Raw genomic sequence first — 24,984 nt, forward strand, 5'->3', positions numbered from 1 at the left:
AAATTTTGAACATAAATGTATTCAAAGATTAAGGATAAATGAAACCTATTTCAATTCTGCTTACGTCTTTTTTACGGGACACGTCATGATCTCGCTTCCATCCCAATACCGACCTACTATTTAAAGATAACTCTCCAATCAAATTTTCGAAACGCTGAAATCTACAACTTGCCCATCAACACAGAAAACACAGTTCACACCAACTTTATATTACAAAAAAATAAAAGGAGATTGGATTTATACATGTTAGTGATTTATAACAAGTGATTTTTCACATGTAATCAATACAAAAACAGTGACAATAATAAGTGAAACTCGCGTGCAGGGACAGAGGTAAGTTTTTTTTATTAGCATATTATCAATGTAAACCAAGAGTGGACAACTGGAATACAATGTTGCCTATAACCTGATTACTTAATCATGAGTATGGGTCCATTGTGTCGTGTCATGTTCCCTTCCAGACAGCTAACACAGCGTCATACTAATTAACTCCTTACTCGCACTGTTATAAAACATCCATATATCTATAGATCTAAAAATAACCCTGCGCGATATTCCTTTCGTGCCCCGATTTAAATCTCACTTCTGGAAACGATGTTCTAAATACACTTCACGGAGATTATCATATTACTTAGATACAATATGGTACAAACTAAAGTCACTAAATCTATAACGCCGTGAATTCGGTGTTATTTAGACAATTTTGTAAGCGATTAAACACTTGAAATGTCATTCATGGAAAAAGATATTTGCATACAAAATTAAAAATTCCAATTTCTAGCACTGAAACCATTCGGTGATTTTACAATTCTTAGCTCTGAAACCATTCGGTGATTTTACAATTCTTAGCTCTGATACCATTCGGTGATTTTACAATTCTTAGCTCTGATACCAATCGGTGATTTTACAATTCTTAGCTCTGATACCATTCAGTGATTTTACAATTCCTAGCTCTGATACCATTCGGTGATTTTACAATTCTTAGCTCTGATACCATTCGGTGATTTTACAATTCTTAGCTCTGAAACTATTCGGTGATTTTACAATTCTTAGCTCTGATATCATTCGGTGATTTTACAATTCTTAGCTCTGATACCATTCGATGATTTTACAATTCTTAGCTCTGATACCATTCGGTGATTTTACAATTCTTAGCTCTGATACCAATCGGTGATTTTACAATTCTTAGCTCTGATACCATTCGGTGATTTTACAATTCCTAGCTTTGATACCATTCGGTGATTTTACAATTCTTAGCTCTGATACCATTCAGTGATTTTACAATTCCTAGCTTTGATACCATTCGGTGATTTTACAATTCTTAGCTCTGATACCATTCGGTGATTTTACAATTCCTAGCTCTGATACCATTCAGTGATTTTACAATTCCTAGCTTTGATACCATTCGGTGATTTTACAATTCTTAGCTCTGATACCATTCGGTGATTTTACAATTCTTAGCTCTGATATCAATCGGTGATTTTACAATTCTTAGCGCTCAAACCATTCAGTGAAACAATATATATAACCAGAGAGAGCTTCATGAACTCTCTATATTCATTTCATCTTTATTTCCAACCGAAAATAAAACAGTTGTCTGTGGTGTTTGATTCTTCGTGTATGCTGCACAGACATGTTAATAAAAGCTTTTTAAAGCAAACCAAAACCACATCAATAATTTAGTCGTCTACCGGGAGCCAAAATTGTATCGGAAGTTCCATCGGTAATTTCCGGTTTTAGCAGAATAATAGTACATAAAATGTGTTCTAAGTTTCAGGATGAAAAAAAATATAAATCTTATAGACAATAGCAACACTTATAGACGATATCAACTCATATAGACGATAGTAACTCGTATAGACGATAGAAACTCATATAGACGATAAAAACTCGTATAGCCGATAGCAACTCATATAGACGATAGAAACTCATATAGACGATAGTAACTCATATAGACGATATCAACTCATATAGACGATAGCAACTCTTATAGAAGATAGCAACTCATATAGACGATAGAAACTCATATAGACGATAGAAACTCTTATAGACGAAGGCAACTCATAAAAGCGATAGCAACTCATATAGACGATAGCAACACTTAAAGACGATGGCAACACTTATAGACCACAGCAACTCTAAAAGGCGATAGCAACTCATATAGACGATAGTAACTCATATATGCGATAGCAACTCATATAGAAGATAGTAACTCATATAGAAGATAGCAACTCATATATACGATAACAACTCATATAGACGATATCAACCCATATAGACGATAACAACTCTTATAGACGATAGCAACTCTTATAGACGACAGCAACTCATATAGACGATAGCAACTCTTATAGACGATAGTAACTCATATAGAAGATAGCAACTCATATAGACGATAGCAACTCATATAGACGATAGCAACTCATATAGACGATAGCAACTCTTATAGACGATAGTAACTCATATAGACGATAGAAACTCATATAGGCGATATTAACTCTTTACATAAAAGTTTTTACAGCTCGTGATATCAAAATTACTGAGTAAAAAAAACCGCTATAAAGTACGAACTAAATGAAGATTTACATGAGGACCATTGAAAAAATAGTTATAATGAAATAAGACCAGGTGTTCCGGAAAGGTAGGCGTCCTCTGCTTCATCAACCGTAATGTAAATTGAGTCGAATCATTGTTAAATAACATCCTCAAAATTTGAGTAAGGTTAATGCCAAAGGAACCATCTTTCATTAAAAATATTTCCAACTAGATCATAATGTTCTCCATACAACTTTCCCGAAGTCTTCAACAACCTACATATCTCGTTGTTAGCTTTTCCCGTCAGTACAAGACTTCTGTCACGGATGTGGCGATAAATGGAACAAGTCTTTCAATAGGGATTTGTTAATACAGTAGGTAGGGGAAGCAGGGATTTTGCTATCTAGAAATGAAAACAAAAATCAAGCCATCACGCTTATCACACACACCTTGGCTATCTCTGCTGGTTAATTTGAGGTAAGCAGGTAATGTTGAAAGTCTGTAGTATCTATCTGATATACATGGTTAATAAAGGTTTTGTTATTTAATCATATAGCCAATGTATCTATAGGTGATTTAAACACTTTATCTCCGTTACCTGTTCTGATAAGCTCTACAATACAATCAGTCTCGAATAAAAACAAAAATCAAGTCGGCCAACAGAGGGGCATATTTTGTTCCTATGGGTATGTCAATAGTCTGTTGGACGATCTTGTCACCAAACACAACAAAGACACTGTTAGCCAACCAGAAATGGAAATAGTCACCAAAACCTTTATAGTCGATTACCTGAAATAATCATATAATTAATTACTTCCATAAATGGTGAACTTTGAAATAAATTCACACGGAAAATCTCTACTTTTTAATGTTCATTTATCTTTTCTAACTTTATTAATATTTATTCTGAACCTAATGATTCTTAGTCAATTCAAAGATGTCTTTCACAAGAATCGACTATCTTCTTTTCCGTAAATAAACAACATGATATAAATCATGGAACAGTAATAGTGTAAGTGACGTGTTTCACTCCTGAAAGAAAGTCGTTAAGTAATTCACAGTTTATTTAAGGAGTTTACATTTTTTTTAAGGAGTCCAAATTTTGTTAAAGAAGATAACATTTTGTTTAAGGAATTCACATTTGTTGAAGAAGTTCACATTTTGTTAAAGAAGTTCACATTTTGTTTAAGAAATTCACATTTTGTTTAAGGAATCCATAATTTTGTTAAAGAAGTTAACACATTGTTTAATGAGTTCACATTTTGTTTAAGGAATTCACATTTTGTTTAAAGAGTTCACATTTTGTTTAAGGAGTTCACATTTTGTTTAAGGAGTTCACATTTTGTTTAAGGAGTCCATATTTTGTTAAAGTAGTTCACATTTTGTTTAAGAAGTTCACATTTTGTTTAAGGAATTCACATTTTGTTTAAGGAGTTCACATTTTGTTTAAGGAGTCCATATTTTGTTAAAGAAGTTCACATTTTGTTTAATGAGTTCACATTTTGTTTAAGGAATTCACATTTTGTTTAAGGAATTCACATTTTGTTTAAGGAGTCCATATTTTGTTTAAGGAATTCACATTTTGTTTAAGGAGTCCATAATTTTGTTTAAGGAATTCACATTTTGTTTAAGGAATTCACATTTGTTGAAGAAGTTCACATTTTGTTTAAGGAGTCCACATTTTGTTGAAGAAGTTCACATTTTGTTTCAGGAGTCCATAATTTTGTTTAAGGAGTCCATAATTTTGTTTAAGGAATTCACATTTTGTTTAAGGAATTCACATTTTGTTTAAGGAGTCCATAATTTTGTTTAAGGAATTCACATTTTGTTTCAGGAGTCCATAATTTTGTTTAAGGAATTCACATTTTGTTTAAGGAGTCCATAATTTTGTTTAAGGAATTCACATTTTGTTTAAGGAATTCACATTTTGTTTAAGAAATTCACATTTTGTTTCAGGAGTCCATAATTTTGTTTAAGGAGTCCATAATTTTGTTTAAGGAATTCACATTTTGTTTCAGGAGTCCATAATTTTGTTTAAGGAATTCACATTTTGTTTAAGGAGTCCATAATTTTGTTTAAGAAGTTAACATTTTGTTAAAGAAGTTTACATTTTGTTAAAGAAGTTAACATTTTGTTTAAGGAATTCACATTTTGTTTAAGGAATTCACATTTTGTTAAAGAAGTTAACATTTTGTTAAAGAAGTTCACATTTTGTTTAAGGAATTCACATTTTGTTTAAGGAATTCACATTTGGTTTAAGGAGTTCACATTTTGTTTAAGGAATTCACATTTTGTTTAAGGAGTTCACATTTTGTTTCAGGAGTTCACATTTTGTTTAAGGAATTCACATTTTGTTTAAGGAATTCACATTTGTTAAAGAAGTTCACATTTGGTAATGGAGTTCACATTGTGCAACCACCATGTCATTATTCAGAGAATCGGGAACTCATCAATGTCTCAGAAATGAGACAGACAAAAGCTATATCAATTTAATTTTTTTTAATGTAAATCTACGCCCGACGTAAGAAAATGGATGGCATAGTTTCATCTATGAATAATAAATACATTATTGTGTTGTTTCATATTTGATTTTATTTGTTTTATGTGTTTAACGTCCTCGCAACTGCCAGGGTCACATGATCAGATCTTGTCTCTTCAATGTCCCTTTTAAAGAATAAGGACAACACTCCCCGATTATGCAGGGGCCCCACGTTTAATTGCCTTCCACCATCAACATTCAGTGAGAAACAGCGGGCCTTATTCGTGGGCTCTCCATTGTCCTCTGAACAGACGACAAATGATAGCCACGTCAACCCTACAGGGGACCCCACAATTAGTCGCCTATAACGACATACAGTGAAATACAGCAGGCATAGCTTTATGAGAGTGAGATTGTCCTCAACAGTATCATAAAATGCATTTTCCCAACGTAGAGTGGTTCATCCTACCACACAAGCTATGGAAATATTGCGTGTGGAATTTTCCTAGGGATTAGCCGAAAAGAAAATTCATGTCCCTTTTTAGCTTTACCCGAATTTTAAAAGATTTGGAAAGACAGACTACATTTTACCAGAAAGGTCAGACGGCCAGACAGTTTGGCATGTGCTGCGATCGTGATGGCGATGCAGTTTTACGGCCTGTAGACTTGATGGATAAAAGGTATGCATTTTATGTGAGAGTGTGTATTGGCGATGAGGAATATGTCTCTGGATAGTTTGGTTCCAGTAATGGTAAAGCAGCGACATGCTTAGAACAGTTCGATATAATACTTCATTTCCTACAGATTAGATTTGGCCCTAAATGACCATACCTTTCGATGGTTAGCAATTTTATCGTTCAGAAACCTCTTTTGATAAATTATGAAAGCATTATGAGAACAAAATGTAAAATGGACATAGTATGCCTTGAAATTACTCAATTTCAAAATATATTGTCTGTAAAGTGTCCACGAAATAGGCTGGAAACTAGTCTTTATTTGCCACATACATTCAATTTACATTTCCGCTGCAATCCACTACATAAGCATTCCAGAAGCTTTCATCTCGTTAGACCATGAACGAAATGAAATCAACGTCATGTCGATGCTTCTCCTTCTATCGCCTACAAACTGAAATCACTAAGAATGAAAACATTAATATGATTTGGAGCTGTCTCTTCAAAGCTTCAAAAGTCTATTAAGGTTTGTACAATATGAGAACATCACTTATTGGTATCAGATGGAAGTCACCTTTATGACCATGCGGGTTTTTCTCTAGGTACTCTGGTTTCCTCCCACGGTAAGAACCCTCGCGCGCAATTGTTGTAAAATAGTTGATATAAATCAGGCCCATATGTCCAAGTAAGGACCACAAGTAACTTGGGAAGACTTGGTTTTACACGTAAATGGATTTAAAGTACATTATGTATATTCAAGTAGCCTATTTTTTCAATTTAGTAGATTAAAGCGATATATAACTAATTACTTTTGAGCAAAATATCAGACGTTTCTTATCTAGAAGAATCGGGTGACGAATTATTGGTTGTATTAGGGATAAAGGGAAATGTAATTTCAAATCACTAAAGATTAAGTAAATAGCGCATGTTACAGTACATCAGTACAATCCAAATATCAACCGTTAACATTATGGAATCCTAGTACTGGGTTTTAACCTAATATAATCATGTATATTATATATATATTAACAATGACAAACAGATAATTCTAGCTTTTGTTAAAATGTTGCTTTTTCTGCAAGAATTTTTTTTGAAAGCAGAAATAAGCAGCGAATATAAGACACAATCATGTCATTTCAGAGTATCCGCTTTACTTGAATTTAAATGGATGTTAAGGTTTGATTTTTAGTTGACTAGCCTGGTCCCAGTTTCAGCCATATCCCTTAACCTCAAAAAACTATTCTAAGGAAAATGAAAGAAGAATAAATGAAGTGAAGAAATTTCCTTAAGTTAAGGAACAGTGAGACTGCTGTTATACCGTACAATTCATAAAATAACTTTTACTAATGAGTAAATAATATATATAGAAAAACAAGAAAATAGATTCATAGAATATACAAATGTAATCCGAATGTCTCACAAAAAAAGGAAAGAGACAGCCAGAACGAAATTGTGTGAATAATGATTATATATAAAGTATACGTTATCTGCTCTGACCGAACTAACCTTACTCTTTAATCCCGTAACAGTCTATGAATCCTTATTTAAATTAAATAATTATCAATAACGAAACGTAGTTCTTTGAAATATGTCTGAAACTGGTCTAAAGTACGAGACAATATTTTGGATTTTTAAGTCTTGCTAGTATTTCTTGATCTATGCCATTTTCATAACCCATTGAAAATATCTAGAGATAATTAGAATGACTAAATCTAACTGAAATATTGAATTAACCAAAACCTGAGAGTTTAGAGGTTATCTGACTCACCTTGACGGGGATACACACGACAACCAATAGAAGATCTGCTGTGGCCAAACTGAGCAGGAAAACATTCGTGACATTCTGCATCTTCTTAAATCGAGCCACAGACACTATCACGAGAATATTTCCAACAAGTCCAAACAGTAAAGTTATCCCGTACACCATGGAAACCGGCAGAAGTTCCTTCAGGGGCAGATAACCCATAGATGAGTTATAGTCGTAGTCATATACATCAGTTTCGTCCAAAGTTGTATTTCCAAGCACCATAGGCACAAGTGTCGCATTTTCGTAAAACAGCGTAAACGCGACACTGGAAATCATTTTTCCCTAAATATATGTGAAAAAGTTTGCAACGAAAATGTAAAATAAAATAGCTGTGTATTTTTGAAGTAGTAGGATCGAGGAGAAAGAAAGAAAAACCAGAAATTATTCAAATATTTGGCGATAATTAGTGAACAGCATCTTTAAATCATTGTTAATACTCGAGTATATTATCATTTCTCAGTTTTCGTGTGTAAATATAACAATGAAAACTCTTGATCCGAAACTGTGTGAGCGAGCTTGATTCAGATACTGCCGATATCGTACCGACTGTGAAGTCTGGCTGACTGGCTAGATTCTCCCGCTGACTACCACGAGTCAACACAGGAGCGCTCTCTGTCAATGATATCTGGGAAGTGACACATGCTTGGAACACAATAGAGACAAAAGTGCGGTCAGACTTTTTACTGAAGTGCTCGCCCTAGGCCTGCTTCAGCTATTCTATAGTGTCCACCACTGCGTTCAAACGTTGCTTAGTTATGTTTATGATATAAATAACCAGATCTATCATGTAGTTCGCCCATGTCGTAAATGTCCAAAGACACATCCCATTCATGACGTCATGAGATTGTTACAGTAAAGAAAACTTTTCGTTTGAGTCAAAATTTGCCTTTCTCACAGAGATTCTCATGAATATGACCCGTGAAAGAGATGTAATCTTTCAATCATATTAATGTTGCATGGCTTAACACCATTAGAATCTACATACATTTAGCTTCGGTACCGTTTGACAATGCTTAGTAATTTACGATTTTTTCGTAAGTCAAATTTCCGAATTCTCAGCGTTTCACAAAAACTTCGTAACTTATACGAACGTTCGTAAGTTACGCAAAAACATTCCGTAACTTTACGCCAAATCCACCCTGTCGTAATTTACGAAAAAAACAACAGGCCTATGATATTGGGGTACGGTGCACAAGGTTAGTTTTTGCGAATTCAACGGTTTCAATACAAAATCATCAATCTTACCTTACGAAGCGGCGTTGTCGTCTGCTTAAACACCCACGGTGTATCCGTGTTTGTGACGTAGCTGTGACGTAGGTGTACCCTTTGTTTTCGGTTAAGTCAAAATTTGACTGTCTGACAGAGATTCTCATGAATATGACTCGTAAAAAAAAAAAAAATACAATCATTTTAATGTTACATGGCTTAATATCTTTACATACATTTAGCTTGATATATCACTCGGGTCATATAAATCGCTTCTTTCCTCTGTTTCCTCTAAATACAAAACACAACACACGTACATCTCAAACAATATTGAAAGAAAAGAAAATGCATCCAGGCTTACAGGCTCATGATGATACACTTACATAGTTATACACACACACTCACCCTCACACCGACAGACACACACATACTAGTATTATAATAATTAAGCATTGATGCCTTTTTTTTAAAGTTTCATCAGGGTATGAAACAAATTTTGTTTGCAAACTGTATGAATCCGCGTAGTAATTGACATCAACGCTATAATTAATTTTTGAAAATGATTTTCTAATTTAAAACATGTTTTATAATTTTACTAGTTTTAAATGGGATTCTTTTTCTCAAATCAATACGCAACGTCAATTGTCGTATTGTGACGTCACATTTTTCGCGCCATTCTCGGAATTTCTTTCATAGAAGAATGAAAATAATGGAGATAAATCATAATTGAGAATACTACCGAGAAGAACATGAAGTATATGATGGTTAGACATTGCATTAAGATAAGATACCAATTCTATATGTTTAATATTGTTTACACACCAGAGCTGGTCAGGTAATAACGCTGTGTGTGAACATTCATGTACTCTATGCATGGTACAATGTAGCATTTTGTTTATAGATCAACAGTAATAGCAAAAACATATATTTTTAATATCAATCATTTCAACACAAAGTTTAACAGTATAAATGTATTGTGGAAATCGTATAGCAATTTCAATAAAGCATATGGTTTTGAATTATTATGGAAAAGAGTGAAGCGAGATAGTCTCAATCGGCGTTCATTCTTTCATATAGATTAGACTCATCATGGCTTCTGACGTGGTCATCCACTACACGTTTCTATATTGACATTTGTTTGAGAAAACAACATTATTCAAAAAATCACGGAGAAAATATTACAAATTGTATTTTTGTAAAATGGTAACAATGTCGGTAACAAAATCTCTGCTAAAGTGAGACAGATTGAATTCTAAATGACTCTCAATCGTCCCTCATATCCCAGAGAAAAGATTTCACCATTTTGGAATATAACCGTGACAAAACATATCGTTGTGAATGTTGCTACCGTCATATATTTACATATGCGGAAATACATTCTAAGGTTATTTTCACTTTTTTTTAATGATAGTTAATCAAGTATCAAAACTTTTTGAATTTGAGATATTTTTGAACGAAATACTTTGAAAAAAAATCATTTGCACAAATGTTCAAAGAAGGTCGTCGACAGTTAAGAAGATTATAATCACACAGTTTCACAAAAGTTTCAAACAAAATTTGATTTTAAATATTATTTCTGAGGGGGTTTCCAATTACAGAAACAACATATTACCTAAAAATTAAACTAATTCAGAAACCATTGTATGTTTTTTATGATTTAAAATTCATTTTGCCACACGCCTTGATGTTATCGTCTAAGGACCAACGGTATTGCTTAGAGTGCATAACTTTAGTTGATGACGTTGCTTTCTTAAGATTTTTTAAATCCTTAAAATCATAAACACTTCAAGAAAGATAGTTATGATCTGAAAATAAGAACATGTTCTATTCATATAAACCATTTCTTTGCAAGTAATTTAAAATGGAAACCGATATATGAGGTGATTGTATCCGAAACCTTTCAAAGATCAAGGGAAGTTACGCGTTACTCGATAAGTTAACAGGATTCTGTTGATTAGAAATGAACGGATTTAATCACACCAGTACAGGAGACGGACATCAGACCCAATCAGATGACACAAAGGGACTAGGCTTCATTCAGACTCAGCAATTGCTGTCTTCAAATTTTCTGTGCCGTTGTTCCCAACTTAATCACTATTTTTGTAAAAAAAAATTGTATTTTTGACGACATTAATGCATATATATCTGGTAAGTAAAGTGCAGTGAACTGGTTTGTCTTGAGGTGCTACCCTTATATTAGAAATATATTTAAATTGAAAACTAGACCGTGTTAATATCAATCATCCAGACATATAATGTTAGTATTTTGCGCGTTGCTATACACCATAGTTCATTCCGTTGAATCTAGAATGTTGTGAGTAAATCAAGAATAGGGCGGGGTTCCATTCACAACGTTTTTCTCGTCATTTTTGTTTGTTCGTCAAATGTCTTCTCACAATGTGCCACATGACAATGGTTGACAAAAGGACAACAGAAAAGAAAAAGAACTGAAATTATGAAAAGTTAAATAAACTATGAGCCTTTAACGATCAATGTAACACGAACCTTCATGTAATGTATAATATAGGTGACGACATGGTTATCTGGTATACACATACCGTCAGTACTTAGTGTCAAGGCTGGTGACGACATGGTTTTGTGGTATACATACCGTCAGTACTTAGTGTCAAGGCTGGTGACGACATGGTTTTGTGGTATACAAATCGTCAGTACTAAGTGTCAAGGCTGGTGACGACGTGGCTATGTGGTATACACACCGTCAGTACTTAGTGTCAAGACTGGTGACGACATGGTTATGTGGTATACATACCGTCAGTACCTGGTGTCAAGGCTGGTGACGACATGGTTATGTGGTATACACACCGTCAGTACTTAGTGTCAAGGCTGGCGACGACATGGTTTTGTGGTATACATACCGTCAGTACTTAGTGTAAAGGCTGGTGACGTCATGGTTATGTGGTATACATAACGTCAGTACTTACTGTCAAGGCTGGTGACGACATGGCTATGTGGTATACATACCGTCAGTACTTAGTGTCAAGGTTTGTGACGACATGGTTTTGTGGTATACATACCGTCAGTACTAAGTGTCAAGGCTGGTGACGACATGGTTATGTGGTATACATACCGTCAGTACTTAGTGTCAAGGCTGGCGACGACATGGCTATGTGGTATACATAACGTCAGTACCTAGTGTCAAGGCTGGTGACGACATGGTTTTGTGGTATACATACCGTCAGTACTTAGTGTCAAGGCTGGTGACGACATGGTTTTGTGGTATACATACCGTCAGTACTTAGTGTCAAGGCTGGTGACGACATGGTTTTGTGGTATACAAATCGTCAGTACTAAGTGTCAAGGCTGGTGACGACGTGGCTATGTGGTATACACACCGTCAGTACTTATTGTCAAGACTGGTGACGACATGGTTATGTGGTATACATACCGTCAGTACCTGGTGTCAAGGCTGGTGACGACATGGCTATGTGGTATACACACCGTCAGTACTTAGTGTCAAGGCTGGCGACGACATGGTTTTGTGGTATACATAACGTCAGTACTTAGTGTCAAGGCTGGCGACGACATGGCTATGTGGTATACATAACGTCAGTACTTAGTGTCAAGGCTGGTGACGACATGGTTTTGTGGTATACATACCGTCAGTACCTGGTGTCAAGGCTGGTGACGACATGGTTTTGTGGTATACATAACGTCAGTACCTAGTGTCAAGGTTTGTGACGACATGGTTATGTGGTATACATACCGTCAGTACTAAGTGTCAAGGTTTGTGACGACATGGTTATGTGGTATACATAACGTCAGTACTTAGTGTCAAGACTGGTGACGACATGGTTTTGTGGTATACATAACGTCAGTACTTAGTGTCAAGGCTGGTGACGACATGGTTATGTGGTATACATACCGTCAGTACTAAGTGTCAAGGTTTGTGACGACATGGTTATGTGGTATACATAACGTCAGTACCTAGTGTCAAGGCTGGTGACGACATGGTTATGTGGTATACATACCGTCAGTACTTAGTGTCAAGGCTGGTGACGACATGGTTTTGTGGTATACATAACGTCAGTACCTAGTGTCAAGGCTGGTGACGACATGGTTATGTGGTATACATAACGTCAGTACTTAGTGTCAAGGCTGGTGACGACATAGTTATGTGGTATACATAACGTCAGTATCTAGTGTCAAGGCTGGTGACGACATAGTTATGTGGTATACATAACGTCAGTACTTATTGTCAAGGCTGGCGACGACATAGTTATGTGGTATACATAACGTCAGTACTTATTGTCAAGGCTGGCGACGACATGGTTATGTGGTTTACATAACGCCGATTCCAAGGATATATCAGAAAGCACATTGAATCGCATATTTGAATATCACATTTAAATATAAAAAAAAACCCGATATCTTTCGAATAATGAATCAAGCAGCCTTCAAATAGACTTTATCTTGCGGCAGCCTGGCGGAAGTTATCAGTACGTGTTTAGAAGACAAGATAATTAACAGAAACAGACCAGACTGATATATCTATACATGGTCGGATAGTGTTTGTCTCCAGATGGAATACCATGCCATCCCTCGTTCCTCATTGTGCTCTCAAAAAAAGGTAATATGTTTAGTGCACCTCATGACGGAATACTGACTTCCCATTGGCTACTTACATGGGTGCTTAGGCGGCCCGTTTCTGTGGGCATTATCAAATTTAGCTCGGGATTGAGCGTGAAGATATTGTGACGTCACTGTTACTGTTGTGGTTGACGTAGACGACAAAAATGACTAACGCTGACAGGCCTTCCGACGTGAAGGAGAGACAGAGACAGGGCGGCAGTGCCTACGTGAAGGAGAGACGGAGACAGGGCGGCGACGATAACGTGAAGGAGAGACGGAGACAGGGCGGGGACGATAACGTGAAGGAGAGATAGAGACAGGGCGGGGACGATAACGTGAAGGAGAGACAGAGACAGGGCGGGGACGATTACGTAACGGAGAGATAGAGACAGGGCGGGGACGATAACGTGAAGGAGAGACGGAGACAGGGCGGGGACGATAACGTGAAGGAGAGATAGAGACAGGGCGGGGACGATAACGTGAAGGAGAGACAGAGACAGGGCGGGGACGATTAGGTAACGGAGAGATAGAGACAGGGCGGGGACGATAACGAGAGATATGAAGACACTATGGGGGATTTTTCTCTCCCAAAATGCCTCATTCAAGATGGCTGCCAATGTTGGCAGCCATCTTGAATGAGGCATTCTGGGAGAGAAAAATTGGCAGCCATCTTGAATGAGGCATTTTGGGAGAGAAAAATCCCCCATAGATGTCATCAATTCTCTCTACTGTATCTTGGTTTTCAAATACAGAAGTGACATACCTTTCTTTGTATTTTCTTGAGATTTTAGCTTTTTAGGTTGTTTTGGACATCTTCTTCTTTCAATATTTGTTGTTGATGATTCATGGCTAGTCGCATTGGTTTTCATGACGTTATGGACTTTCGGCATGCTAGTATAGTATGTAAATGGCTAGCCGGGTTGGATTTCACGACGTTATTGGCTTCCGGTATGCTAGTATAGTATGTAAATGGCTTGCCGGGTTGGTTTTCATGACGTTATTGGCTTTCGGTATGCTAGTATAGTATGTAAATGGCTAGCCGGGTTGGTTTTCGTGACGTTATTGGCTTTCGGCATGCTAGTATAGTATGTAAATGGCTAGCCGGGTTGGTTTTCGTGGCGTTATTGGCTTTCGGCATGCTAGTATAGCATGTAAATGGCTAACCGGGTTGGTTTTCACGACGTTATTGGCTTTCGGCATGCTAGTATAGTATGTAAATGGCTAGTAGGGTTGGATTTCACGACGTTATTGGCTTTCGGTATACTAGTATAGTATGTAAAATGTCATGACGTTATTTGTCATTTTAGTCATGTTTTTGTCATTTTTGTCATGTTTTTTGTCATGATTTTGTCATGTTTTTGTCATGTTTTGTCATGATTTTGTCATGTTTTGTCATGATTTTGTCATGATTTTGTCATTTTTGTCATTATTTTGTCATTATTTATCATTATTTTGTCATGATTTTGTCATTTTTGTCATTTTTGTCATTATTTGTCATTATTTTGTCATTTTTGTCATTTTTGTCATTTTTGGTCATGATTTTGTCATTTTTGTCATGATTTGTCATGTTTTTGTCATGTTTTGTCATGTTTTGTCATTTTTGTCATGATTTTGTCATGTTTTGTCATGATTTTGTCATTATTTTGTCATTATTTGTCATGATTTTGTCATTTTTGTCATTATTTTGTCATTATTTGTCATTATTTTGTCATTTTTGTCATTATTTTGTCATTATTTGTCATGATTTTGTCATTATTTCTCATGATTTTGTCTTTTTTGTCATTATTTTGTCATTTTTGTCCTCTTTTTGTCCTCATTTTGTCCTCATTTTGTCCTTTTTGTCCTTATTTTGTCCTCATTTTGTCCTTTTTGTCCTGATTTTGTCCTTTTTGTCCTGATTTTGTCCTGATTTTGTCCTGATTTTGTCCTTTTTGTCCTAATTTTGTCCTAATTTTGTCCTCATTTTGTCCTAATTTTGTCCTTTTTGTCCTAATTTTGTCCTTCTTGTCCTTATTTTGTCCTCATTTTGTCCTTTTTGTCCTAATTTTTGTCCTTTTGTCCTTTTTGTCATGATGTTGTCATTATTCTTCTGAGAGGACAGACATTCTTCAATTACAGCTGTCTTGGAGATTGGAATCAATTCAATAGAATTCTAATTGAAAAAAATAACGTAATTCATACTTTGTTTTTTTTTCTTTTATTATATTCACAAACGTATATACAAACAATGATTTCTTAATTAAACAATCAATATTTTTATAAGTTATGAATTGCAATTCATACAGTCATTACACAAAACCTGCAATTAATAACAATGTATACTCATTACTATTATAACAAGTAACGTTCAAGATGACGAACGAAATCATCTACAATGTAAGTATTGGCATCCATTCTGATTGAAGATAATCGGTGATGTCATTCATGGTCATTCCCATTTCTCGGTGAACCAAGTAAAAGATACAATGTTGACCACACACTAGAGAGTTCAAATGCTGTACTGCAACGGGATTATAAATCCATGTTTTACATTGCCGGTTTAAGAAATTGATAAAATCTAAATGAAAGGGAGACAATCCATAAGGATCATAATATTCTCCACGTCTTTCTCCATCTATATACACAGCAATCCAATGTTGCCCTTGTTTATTATCTGGGTCAGTATTACAAACCATGAGACTAGGAACACTTAAAGGACATGAAGGTAATGTATTTCTTGCATACACCCCTGCAAAATGAGGAGAAACGGCTTGTAGGATCAGTTCTATTTCTAAAGTATTCATCATGCACTATAATCAAAAAGAATTTGCCTGTTACGATCTATTTCTATGATATTGTCAAATTCAGCATACACCACAACGTTGATGGTATTGGGTAGGGCAATTCCGAAATGCACTTCCAAAGACAAGTTTCCCTTTTTTATAAGATGAAATGTGCCCACTTCTGAAAAGGTCGGGTGTCAGATCAAATCCAAAGAGGGTAAAACCAGTGCCATATTCATCCTTTGAGATGTTATTACCCTCGTCACGAAACGTTTTGCCGGTAGTGTTAAACAGACCCATGTAGCTTCTTACGTAATGTTTCTGGGTGAAATTTGGCTGCAAAGGCTTGGTGGGGACTTGTTTGCCATCAACGTTCAGGACAACAAAATTAATATCAAAATCTTTAAAATGAAAAGGATTCTTGGTGATGAGTCCACTATAGGCATCACTGTCCACACATCCGATGACCAATATCTTAGGCATTTCTCCTAGAAACAGATTATCCTTTACAAAATTGTGATTTCCTCTTGGAACAGAAAATACTTTCATTGCAATTCTTCTGATTGGGTATTTGGCAGATGATATTTCCAGGGCTTTTGCATGGGCCAGTCTCACCGATGGACTCAGTCTAACTTTTCTCACGTTTAGATAGATGTCCTTGATGACAACTTTGAATTCTTTGTCTTCTCCCATCAAACAGAAAACATCTTTACTTCTGGTTAACGTTATTTTCATGTTCACATTATTGACAAGATATCTTTCCTGGGCAAATAGGTCAGAATGGAGTCTTCCCATCATTTCCACAGATCTACTGGTTGCTGTTGACAATTTCCTCTTGATGTAGCCATGATTATCGTTTCCAGCAGTGTCCATTTGCGCAGCTGTATCCTTATACCACATTCCACTGGTCAACTGAGATTCTTTGGCTGCAGGACCATAGCTGAGTAGCGTTTCAAGGTAAGCTCGGAATGGATACATATTGTTGGGTGACGAGACTAGTTTTTCATTGAGACAGACGCTGACATCCCCGAAGAGAGAATGTAACCAAAGATTAACAGGTGCAACGTTCTCATCAGTAAGGTTGGTGCTATCATTATTGAGGATCTGTGCTTTCACGTAGAGGGAAGTATTTGCTAGATCCAAGTAATCATCTCCAGCTCCTGATACGTCAAAGACATAAGGGCCACCATCATTGACAGATGTGACCGTTCCAATTTGATGCCAGTATCCATCTTCTACACTGGTTTGAGTGGGTGGTGTATCGAATAAATCTAATTCGGACTGGACACATTCACAGGAGTTCTGATGAACTAAAGACATCTTTCAACGCCACTCTGTATAAACTACACACACACATATATATATGAACTTTTTTGGGGGGAATCATGCATCAAAGATATCTTTTGCTCTATGCTGATTGGATGATTCTTTTCTTTTCCTTTTTCTCCTTCCAGGTGGCCTTAGGTCTTGCAAAGCTTTACGCTTAAGCTGATCTCTAGCTTCGATGGCACGTTTTCTTGCAGCAGTTTTGATGTTTTCCCCCTTTAGCAAATCACTAGTCAATTTCATGCCAGAATCAATTGCTTGTTTTCCTACAAGTCTCACTCCTTTCTTCACAATTGGAGCGATGCTCTTCATTCCAGAATGAAGTAAAGGCTTAGTGGTTTTGAATAAACCTCTAAACAGACCTCCTATACCATGACCTCTCTGCATTCCCGTTCCTCTGAAGACATTTCCACTACCACCTCCCCCAGCTTGATTCAAGTAATACCTATCAAATAGGTTTCTATTACATTGGTGAGCAGCTTTCATATCGATTGCTTTTCTTCAGTTTGAGCCTAATAATAATTTCTTATATAGACCTTTTAGTTCTGATAAATTGAACCTAAAGAATGCCTCTTAAAATGTAAGGTGACGACAACTTTTCCTCTCTCAAATGGAATGGGTTTGCCTGTATCGTCTCTCAACATTATTTCTATTTCTTGAAATTGACGTTGTTGTAACGGTACATAATGAATTGGTTGGAATTCTTTACTGATCACATGTCCTGGCATATCCTCAATTGGAACTATTCTGACAAGTGGAACCCTGGAATCACCCACCATCTGTGGTTCAACCAAAGGACAGTAGACATAAATGGAATAGAAACCTTGACGAACGTCAGCCATGTTCCTGCCAGTGTGTTTTCCTTAAGAAAACCGTGAATACTCAAATCCTAACAATTTTGTCAGCATAGCACTGAGATTTAAACGTAAGCCAGTAGATATAGTCAAAGTTACCCTCTGATCAATTTCATCGGTAGAAATCTTGAACATATCTCCATGTGATACCATTGTTTTGGCCCCCCATATGTATTCTAAAATATTGAGCACATTGGGATAATAACCTGGTTTAACGTAAAGTTTTAATGCAGCTCCGGGATCAAATTCAACATTAGCAACATTGTCACTGCCACCAACGATCATCTCCAACCACAATTCACCTTCACGTACGTTGAACCAAGAGTGAGGATATTGAATTTCAGCTAGACCTATCTCCCAAGAACCTTTGAGATCTAGATGTTGGGGCAAACGTGTCTTGTAAGTTGTTAATGTATTGTCTTGAAAGTACTCCATTGAACTATTACTAGGAAGGGTTATGTAAAACATCTTTCTTTTTCAGAGTAGGACTAGGTATTAGATAGCCAATACCACTGCTCAACAAAGAAACCCACAGAGACTCTAGTGGATGACCTATGCTCAGATGATAGATGCTACAGCAGATGATGATATAGATGATGCACACTTGACAAAAGAAAACAATTTCTTCTCTTGGCAGTTTGGTACCAAACAACAACCACTTAGAGGTTACACTGGTATTGTCAGTCATTTTATTATGATTTGACTGGAGTGTTTCGATGACTTTTATACTTTTTCCGGGCTCTAATCTGTAGGCTTAAATTTTTTCCATTTCTTTAGCATGTCTGAAACCGGTTTTCTAGGTAACGTTGATCGTGAAGTGGGTGTTGAAAAAGTGTTGTAGCCACTCTCATCACTGTATTCCTTCCAATCCATTTGTGTTGGAGATAGGAGGGTGTTCTCAGATGTAGTCAAAGGGGTAGCTCCAGATGGTATCGGTGTATGAAAATCTTGATATGTAGCCAAATGGGTAACATGAGATGGTGTACGAGTAGATTGAGATGTAGCCAATGGGGTGACTGGAGATGGCATCATAGATGTAAGAGTAGCTGGAGGTCTAGCCAAAGACATTTCAGATGGTACATTCTCTCTTATCGTTGGTAAAGGAGTAGAGGCAACAGTTTGCATTTTATCCAAATATTCTTTATTACTTATCCAGCTCTGAGGGACATTCAGATCCCTTAAAGCTGTTAGAAAGGTATTCATCCCCTGAGGATTGACGTGTTTCAGAGACCTTTGACGTGTAGCGTTGCCCACTAAATCCACTAGATTAGAACCTGAAATCACCGGGGCACCTTTATATCCAAATTCTCCTTTGTCGTTCCACTGGACTACCTGTTTTAATCTATCCATCAACATTTCTGTCTTAGATTGAGCAGTTTTTGGTACACTCTGCAAAACAAGTTTACGTGTGAGGTCCTCTTTGGGAAAATTTTCGATGGTAGTGACTACCTTGGGTGTTAAACCATCCTGTTTGTATTGTTGATGTCTAGAAAGGTATTTCCTTAAATCCTGATCATACAAAGCCATTTTTTCGTCAAGTGGAAGATCTTCACGCTGCAAAGTACTTGCCATTTCCCCCTCAATGTGGTGAAGGGATTTCACGAAAGAGTCTACAGGAGGCTTAGGTCTGAAGTTGGTGATGGGACCTTGCATGTCCAGTATCTTTTTTTTTTTCATCTTTTAAATAGACCGGACAGGACTTGTGTTGCCAAGGGTAGCAAGATGGATGTGATGGCAGGTAAAATTCCTCCTTGTTGAATGATACGTTTTTTAGTTTTGAACGGAGATTTCAATAATTGTCTACATTTTTGTTTGTGACGGGACAACCGTTTCTTTTGCTTTGGTGTCAAAGGCAAACGACCCTGTAGAATGTTTTGTATGCACTCACATAAACAGTATATGAAACTTTTACTGGCCTTTTCTAGGATGGCTTTGCGTATAGAAGGTTCGGCTTGGCAAAAGTACTCAAGTCTTTACAATGTTTCTCCAGATATGAAGACATCTTCGTCAAACAACATCTACCGTCCATGAAGCATATATATATAAGTTTTAGGGGACATACACAAACTGATACTCTCCAGGAAATATACATGTGCGTAATCTGAGATCTGAAGGAGTGTTTTGTTTCAAATCTACTAACAGATATCCATGAGGATGAAGAGTAGCATCCTTGTAGGCTTCCATCAGTAAAGTTTTACCTGGAAACATCTGCTGAGACAAACACCTGACCTGTGACGAATCTCTAGGATTTTTCATCAAAACAATGTAATGAGTATTCAAACTGATGTCTCTATGTTTTTTACTCTGACAAAATAAATTCTGAACTATATACATGACGCTGATGTTGCAATGATGACTCTTCTTGGTGAATAATGACGTTACGTCAGAGTTAACTTCAGACATCAAATCATCTATCACTATCAAATTATTCACAGACGTGTCTAGTTCCATTAGATCAGGTAAACCTTCATGAAACTCTACTTTGTCAATGAAACCATAGATTGTTTGATATTCTCCGTAACACCACAGGATTTTATCGGGTATGGGAGTCATCATCTGTTGAATGTTGTCTATAAACCTCTTCACAAACGTTGTTTTTCCACTTCCTGTGGGACCTGCTATCATACAGGTAAAGGGATGCTTCCAGGGCAAGAAATGTCCTCTAGGTACTGGGGGTAACGTGTGTTCAGGTACATTAATTATATCAAATTCTCCTGAGAGGTAATGTTGCCAGATGATGAGCACGGTATTTCACGTAGATCTTTGAAATGTTTTCTTCTGATATGATGATCCAGAGAGTTTTTCAACGTGTACGTTTTAGAACAAAATTGACGCACGTAAGCCATGGTTTTCTTTATTTTGGTGTTTTTTTCAGCTTATTTGTAGTTTTTGTGGGCACATCAATGTCATCATAATCGATCCAGGAATCAAATTTTTTTGGCCATCCTAACCATCTAATCAACGCTAATTTCTTTCCTTTGACTCTCTTAACTTTTAAGACTTCTTCTATTTTCCACTTCGTTTCTTTTGATTCGTAGACCTTTTGTAATTCTTGAGCGTAGAAAACCCCCTCTATCTGTTCACCCATCATATATTTGACTTTATAAACCGGAACACTTTCTCTGTAATATCTGTGAGAGACTATGAATATTTCATCTGTCCATTTCTGATGCCACCCCCGACGGAATTCACGGACTTTGTAGCTCAGCCTCACTTGATCTCCTTTTTTGAATTTGTGTGGCATCTTTTTCTTGGGAGGTTCATGGTCTCTTTTGGAAAAGATGATGTTTTGTGTGTCATTGTCTACATCCTTGGGTGCAAATCCATACAGACCAGAGTGTGTTCTACTGTTGTAACTTCTAATGATGTCAGGTAACACATCGATAAAGGTAAACGTTTGATTGGAATGCAAGTATCTATACAAAATATTTTTCAACTTCCCTATAAATGATTCAGCAAATGCAGCTTCATGAGCACTGTGATTTGCAATGTGGGTGACCCCAATGGCTTTGCAATGCTTTTGAAATGCGTTGTTTAAGAATTCTTTTCCATGATCTGATCTGATGATGATGGGCTGACGTTCTGCAAATATCTTTTTGAAAGCCTCCAACACTGTAGCCTTCTTGTTTTTAAGGGGTAGTACCCAAGCATAACGTGAAAAATGATCCACAACAACTAGTAAGAAAGTGATGCCTTCATTATAGTCTTTGATATTGGAGACATCTGCTAAATCAGCATCCCACATGTAATCCACACTCACCAAAGGAGTTTTGACTTTTGGTGTTTTGTGTCTAACTTGTCTTCTTACACTATAAGGATCTTGATTCTGCAACCAAGCAGTGACCTGTGATAGACTTATCTTCAGTTTGCCTTTCTTTTTTATACCCTCATACAACCTCTTGGGGCCTGTGAATCCCAACACATGTTTTGGATCATACCATATCTTCTTCAGAAAATCTTTCTGCTTTTTTGACAACATTTTTTCTTATTCATATATTCATTGCAACTCCTTTTATACCTTTTCATGTGCTGCTAACAGTTAAAATTGTTTAAGAAATGAATCGGTTCTTTGCACTTCACATAAATCTTTGGTAAATATTTCACAAACTAATTTTCCACGTAAACATGTACGATCTACATCATTTATCACTTCCCAATAATCATTTTTTGTTTTAATGCACATTATCAATGATATCCAGCTTTTGCTTTTTCTCAGTTTCCACCTTAGGTAAAATTTGAGACCGAATGATTTTTAACATGGTGTATGCTGAATTTGACAACATCATAGAAATGATACATATTTCCCGTACGATGATTCCTTTTATACACTTATTGGCAACTTTTTCCTTTATCAAAAAAAAAAAAAGATTTGACTTCACTTCACCTTTCAAAACGTCAGGGTCATTTGAATTCTTGTATTTCAATCAGAATTCTATTGAATTGATTCCAATCTCCAAGACAGCTGTAATTGAAGAATGTCTGTCCTCTCAGAAGAATAATGACAAAAAGGACAAAAAGGACAAAATTAGGACAAAAAGGACAAAATGAGGACAAAATAAGGACAAAAAGGACAAAATTAGAACAAAAAGGACAAAATGAGGACAAAATTAGGACAAAATTAGGACAAAATAAGGACAAAAAGGACAAAATTAGGACTAAAAGGACAAAATGAGGACAAAGGGACAAAATGAGGACAAAATAAGGACAAAAAGGACAAAATTAGGACAAAAATGACAAAATAATGACAAAAAAGACAAAATCATGACAAATAATGACAAAATCATGACAAATAATGACAAAATAATGACAAAAATGACAAAATCATGACAAATAATGACAAAATAATGACAAAAATGACAAAATCATGACAAATAATGACAAAATAATGACAAAATCATGACAAAACATGACAAAATCATGACAAAAATGACAAACCATGACAAAAACATGACAAAAATGACAAAATCATGATAAAAAATGACAAAAATAACAAATAATGACAAAATAATGACAAAATCATGACAAATAATGACAAAATCATGACCAAAATCATGACAAAATCATGACCAAAATCATGACAAAACATGACAAAATCATGACAAAATCATGACAAAAAACATGACAAAAATGACAAAAACATGACAAAATCATGACAAAACATGACAAAACATGATAAAAACATGACAAAATCATGACAAAAAACATGACAAAAATGACAAAAACATGACAAAAATGACAAATAACGTCATGACATTTTACATACTATACAAGCATACCGAAAGCCAATAACGTCGTGAAATCCAACCCTACTAGCCATTTACATACTATACTAGCATGCCGAAAGCCAATAACGTCGTGAAAACCAACCCGGCTAGCCATTTACATGCTATACTAGCATGCCGAAAGTCAATAACGTCGTGAAAACCAACCCGGCTAGCCATTTACATGCTATTCTAGCATGCCGAAAGCCAATAACGCCACGAAAACCAACCCGGCTAGCCATTTACATACTATACTAGCATGCCGAAAGCCAATAACGTCACGAAAACCAACCCGGCTAGCCATTTACATACTATACTGGCATGCCGAAAGCCAATAACGTCGTGAAATCCAACCCGACTAGCCATTTACATACTATACTAGCATGCCGAAAGCCAATAACGTCATGAAAACCAACCCGGCTAGCCATCTACATACTGTAGTGAAAATCGGGGGAGTTATCTCCCTTGGTTGGAGCTCATTCCGCACGTGAGCTAGTATAAAATCCCGCGGGGTGTCAGAGAGCGGTCTCTTTGATCCTGAACCCTGCAATGCACGCATACAGCCACTAAACGTGAGTACTCGTCACTGTATTGTATGGGTTTTGGGATACGGGAGCATTCATTAGTCTTCTAGAGAAGGCTGGTGATAACCCACACCAGTTTTCTCTACACTGGTGTCAGAGTGTGTGAGAATTTCACGCCAAATTCTATTTTTTTCAACATGTTTGTTCAACTTAGTGTCGTCCTGTTCCGGACAGCACGTGCCAGCGCCATTTTGTTTTGACCTGCACATGTTGTCTACGGAGCAGAACGACAATCTGTCGGACTATTAGGGTTTTTTTTTCTAACTATTTGTAGGTTAGGGTAGGTTGGAACGATTTAATTGTCGTTCCAACAAACATTTTTGTTTTTTTCGTGTTTTTGCTGGTACGCCTGATCGTGTGGGCCGCCCATATCGGCGGCATACATAGGCCGGGTGTACTACTATACAGTAACATAGGTTTTTTTTAATTAGAAATTAGTTTAGGTAGTTATTTTTATACGTATACGCACCTGTGCTGTGGGCCGCCCATTATATTTTGGCGGCGTACGGAGGAGGTGTGTTATAATCGCACGTATTTTAGGTTAGAGTAGTTAGTGTTAGGGAAATTATTCTTAGTTATAGGAAATTAGTGTTAAGTTAGTATTAGGATAGTGTAGATTAGACATAATTACATGTATTATTGGTGTCATTTTATATAAACACCACCCACACAGAGATAAACACATGTAAAAACTGTGTTGTTTATTTTCACACCACCCATTTTGCATATATAAACTGTGTTGTGTTGTTTATTTCTACACCACCCATTTTGCATATATAAACTGTGTTGTGTTGCTTATTTACACCACCCTGTGTCGTTGATCATCATATTTAAGACATGCCCTGCATTAATTTAAGAGAAGCAACAGAGGAGGAACTCTGTTCCCTCCCAGGTATAGGGGAGGTG

General features: G+C 36.4%; 2 protein-coding genes across 2 annotated transcripts in view; both read right to left on the minus strand.

Annotated features, from left to right (window-relative positions):
- The window catches only part of LOC117326434 (QRFP-like peptide receptor), an 86,674-nt gene extending 78,411 nt beyond the window's left edge, over positions 1-8,263 (minus strand). Inside the window, exon 1 of the mRNA XM_033883183.1 lies at positions 7,457-8,263. Within this exon, the coding sequence (XP_033739074.1) occupies positions 7,457-7,771 (315 nt within the window). The 5' untranslated portion in view covers positions 7,772-8,263. The remainder of the gene's footprint in view (positions 1-7,456) is intronic.
- Positions 8,264-16,134: 7,871 nt separating this feature from the next.
- Positions 16,135-17,373, minus strand: LOC117326435 (uncharacterized protein F54H12.2-like). Its single transcript, XM_033883185.1, has one exon. It carries the CDS (start codon positions 17,371-17,373, stop codon positions 16,135-16,137), a length of 1,239 nt encoding a protein of 412 aa, XP_033739076.1.
- Positions 17,374-24,984: the final 7,611 nt, after the last annotated feature.

This window comes from Pecten maximus, chromosome 4, assembly GCF_902652985.1.
Source record: "Pecten maximus chromosome 4, xPecMax1.1, whole genome shotgun sequence".
NCBI classification, from domain to species: domain Eukaryota; kingdom Metazoa; phylum Mollusca; class Bivalvia; order Pectinida; family Pectinidae; genus Pecten; species Pecten maximus.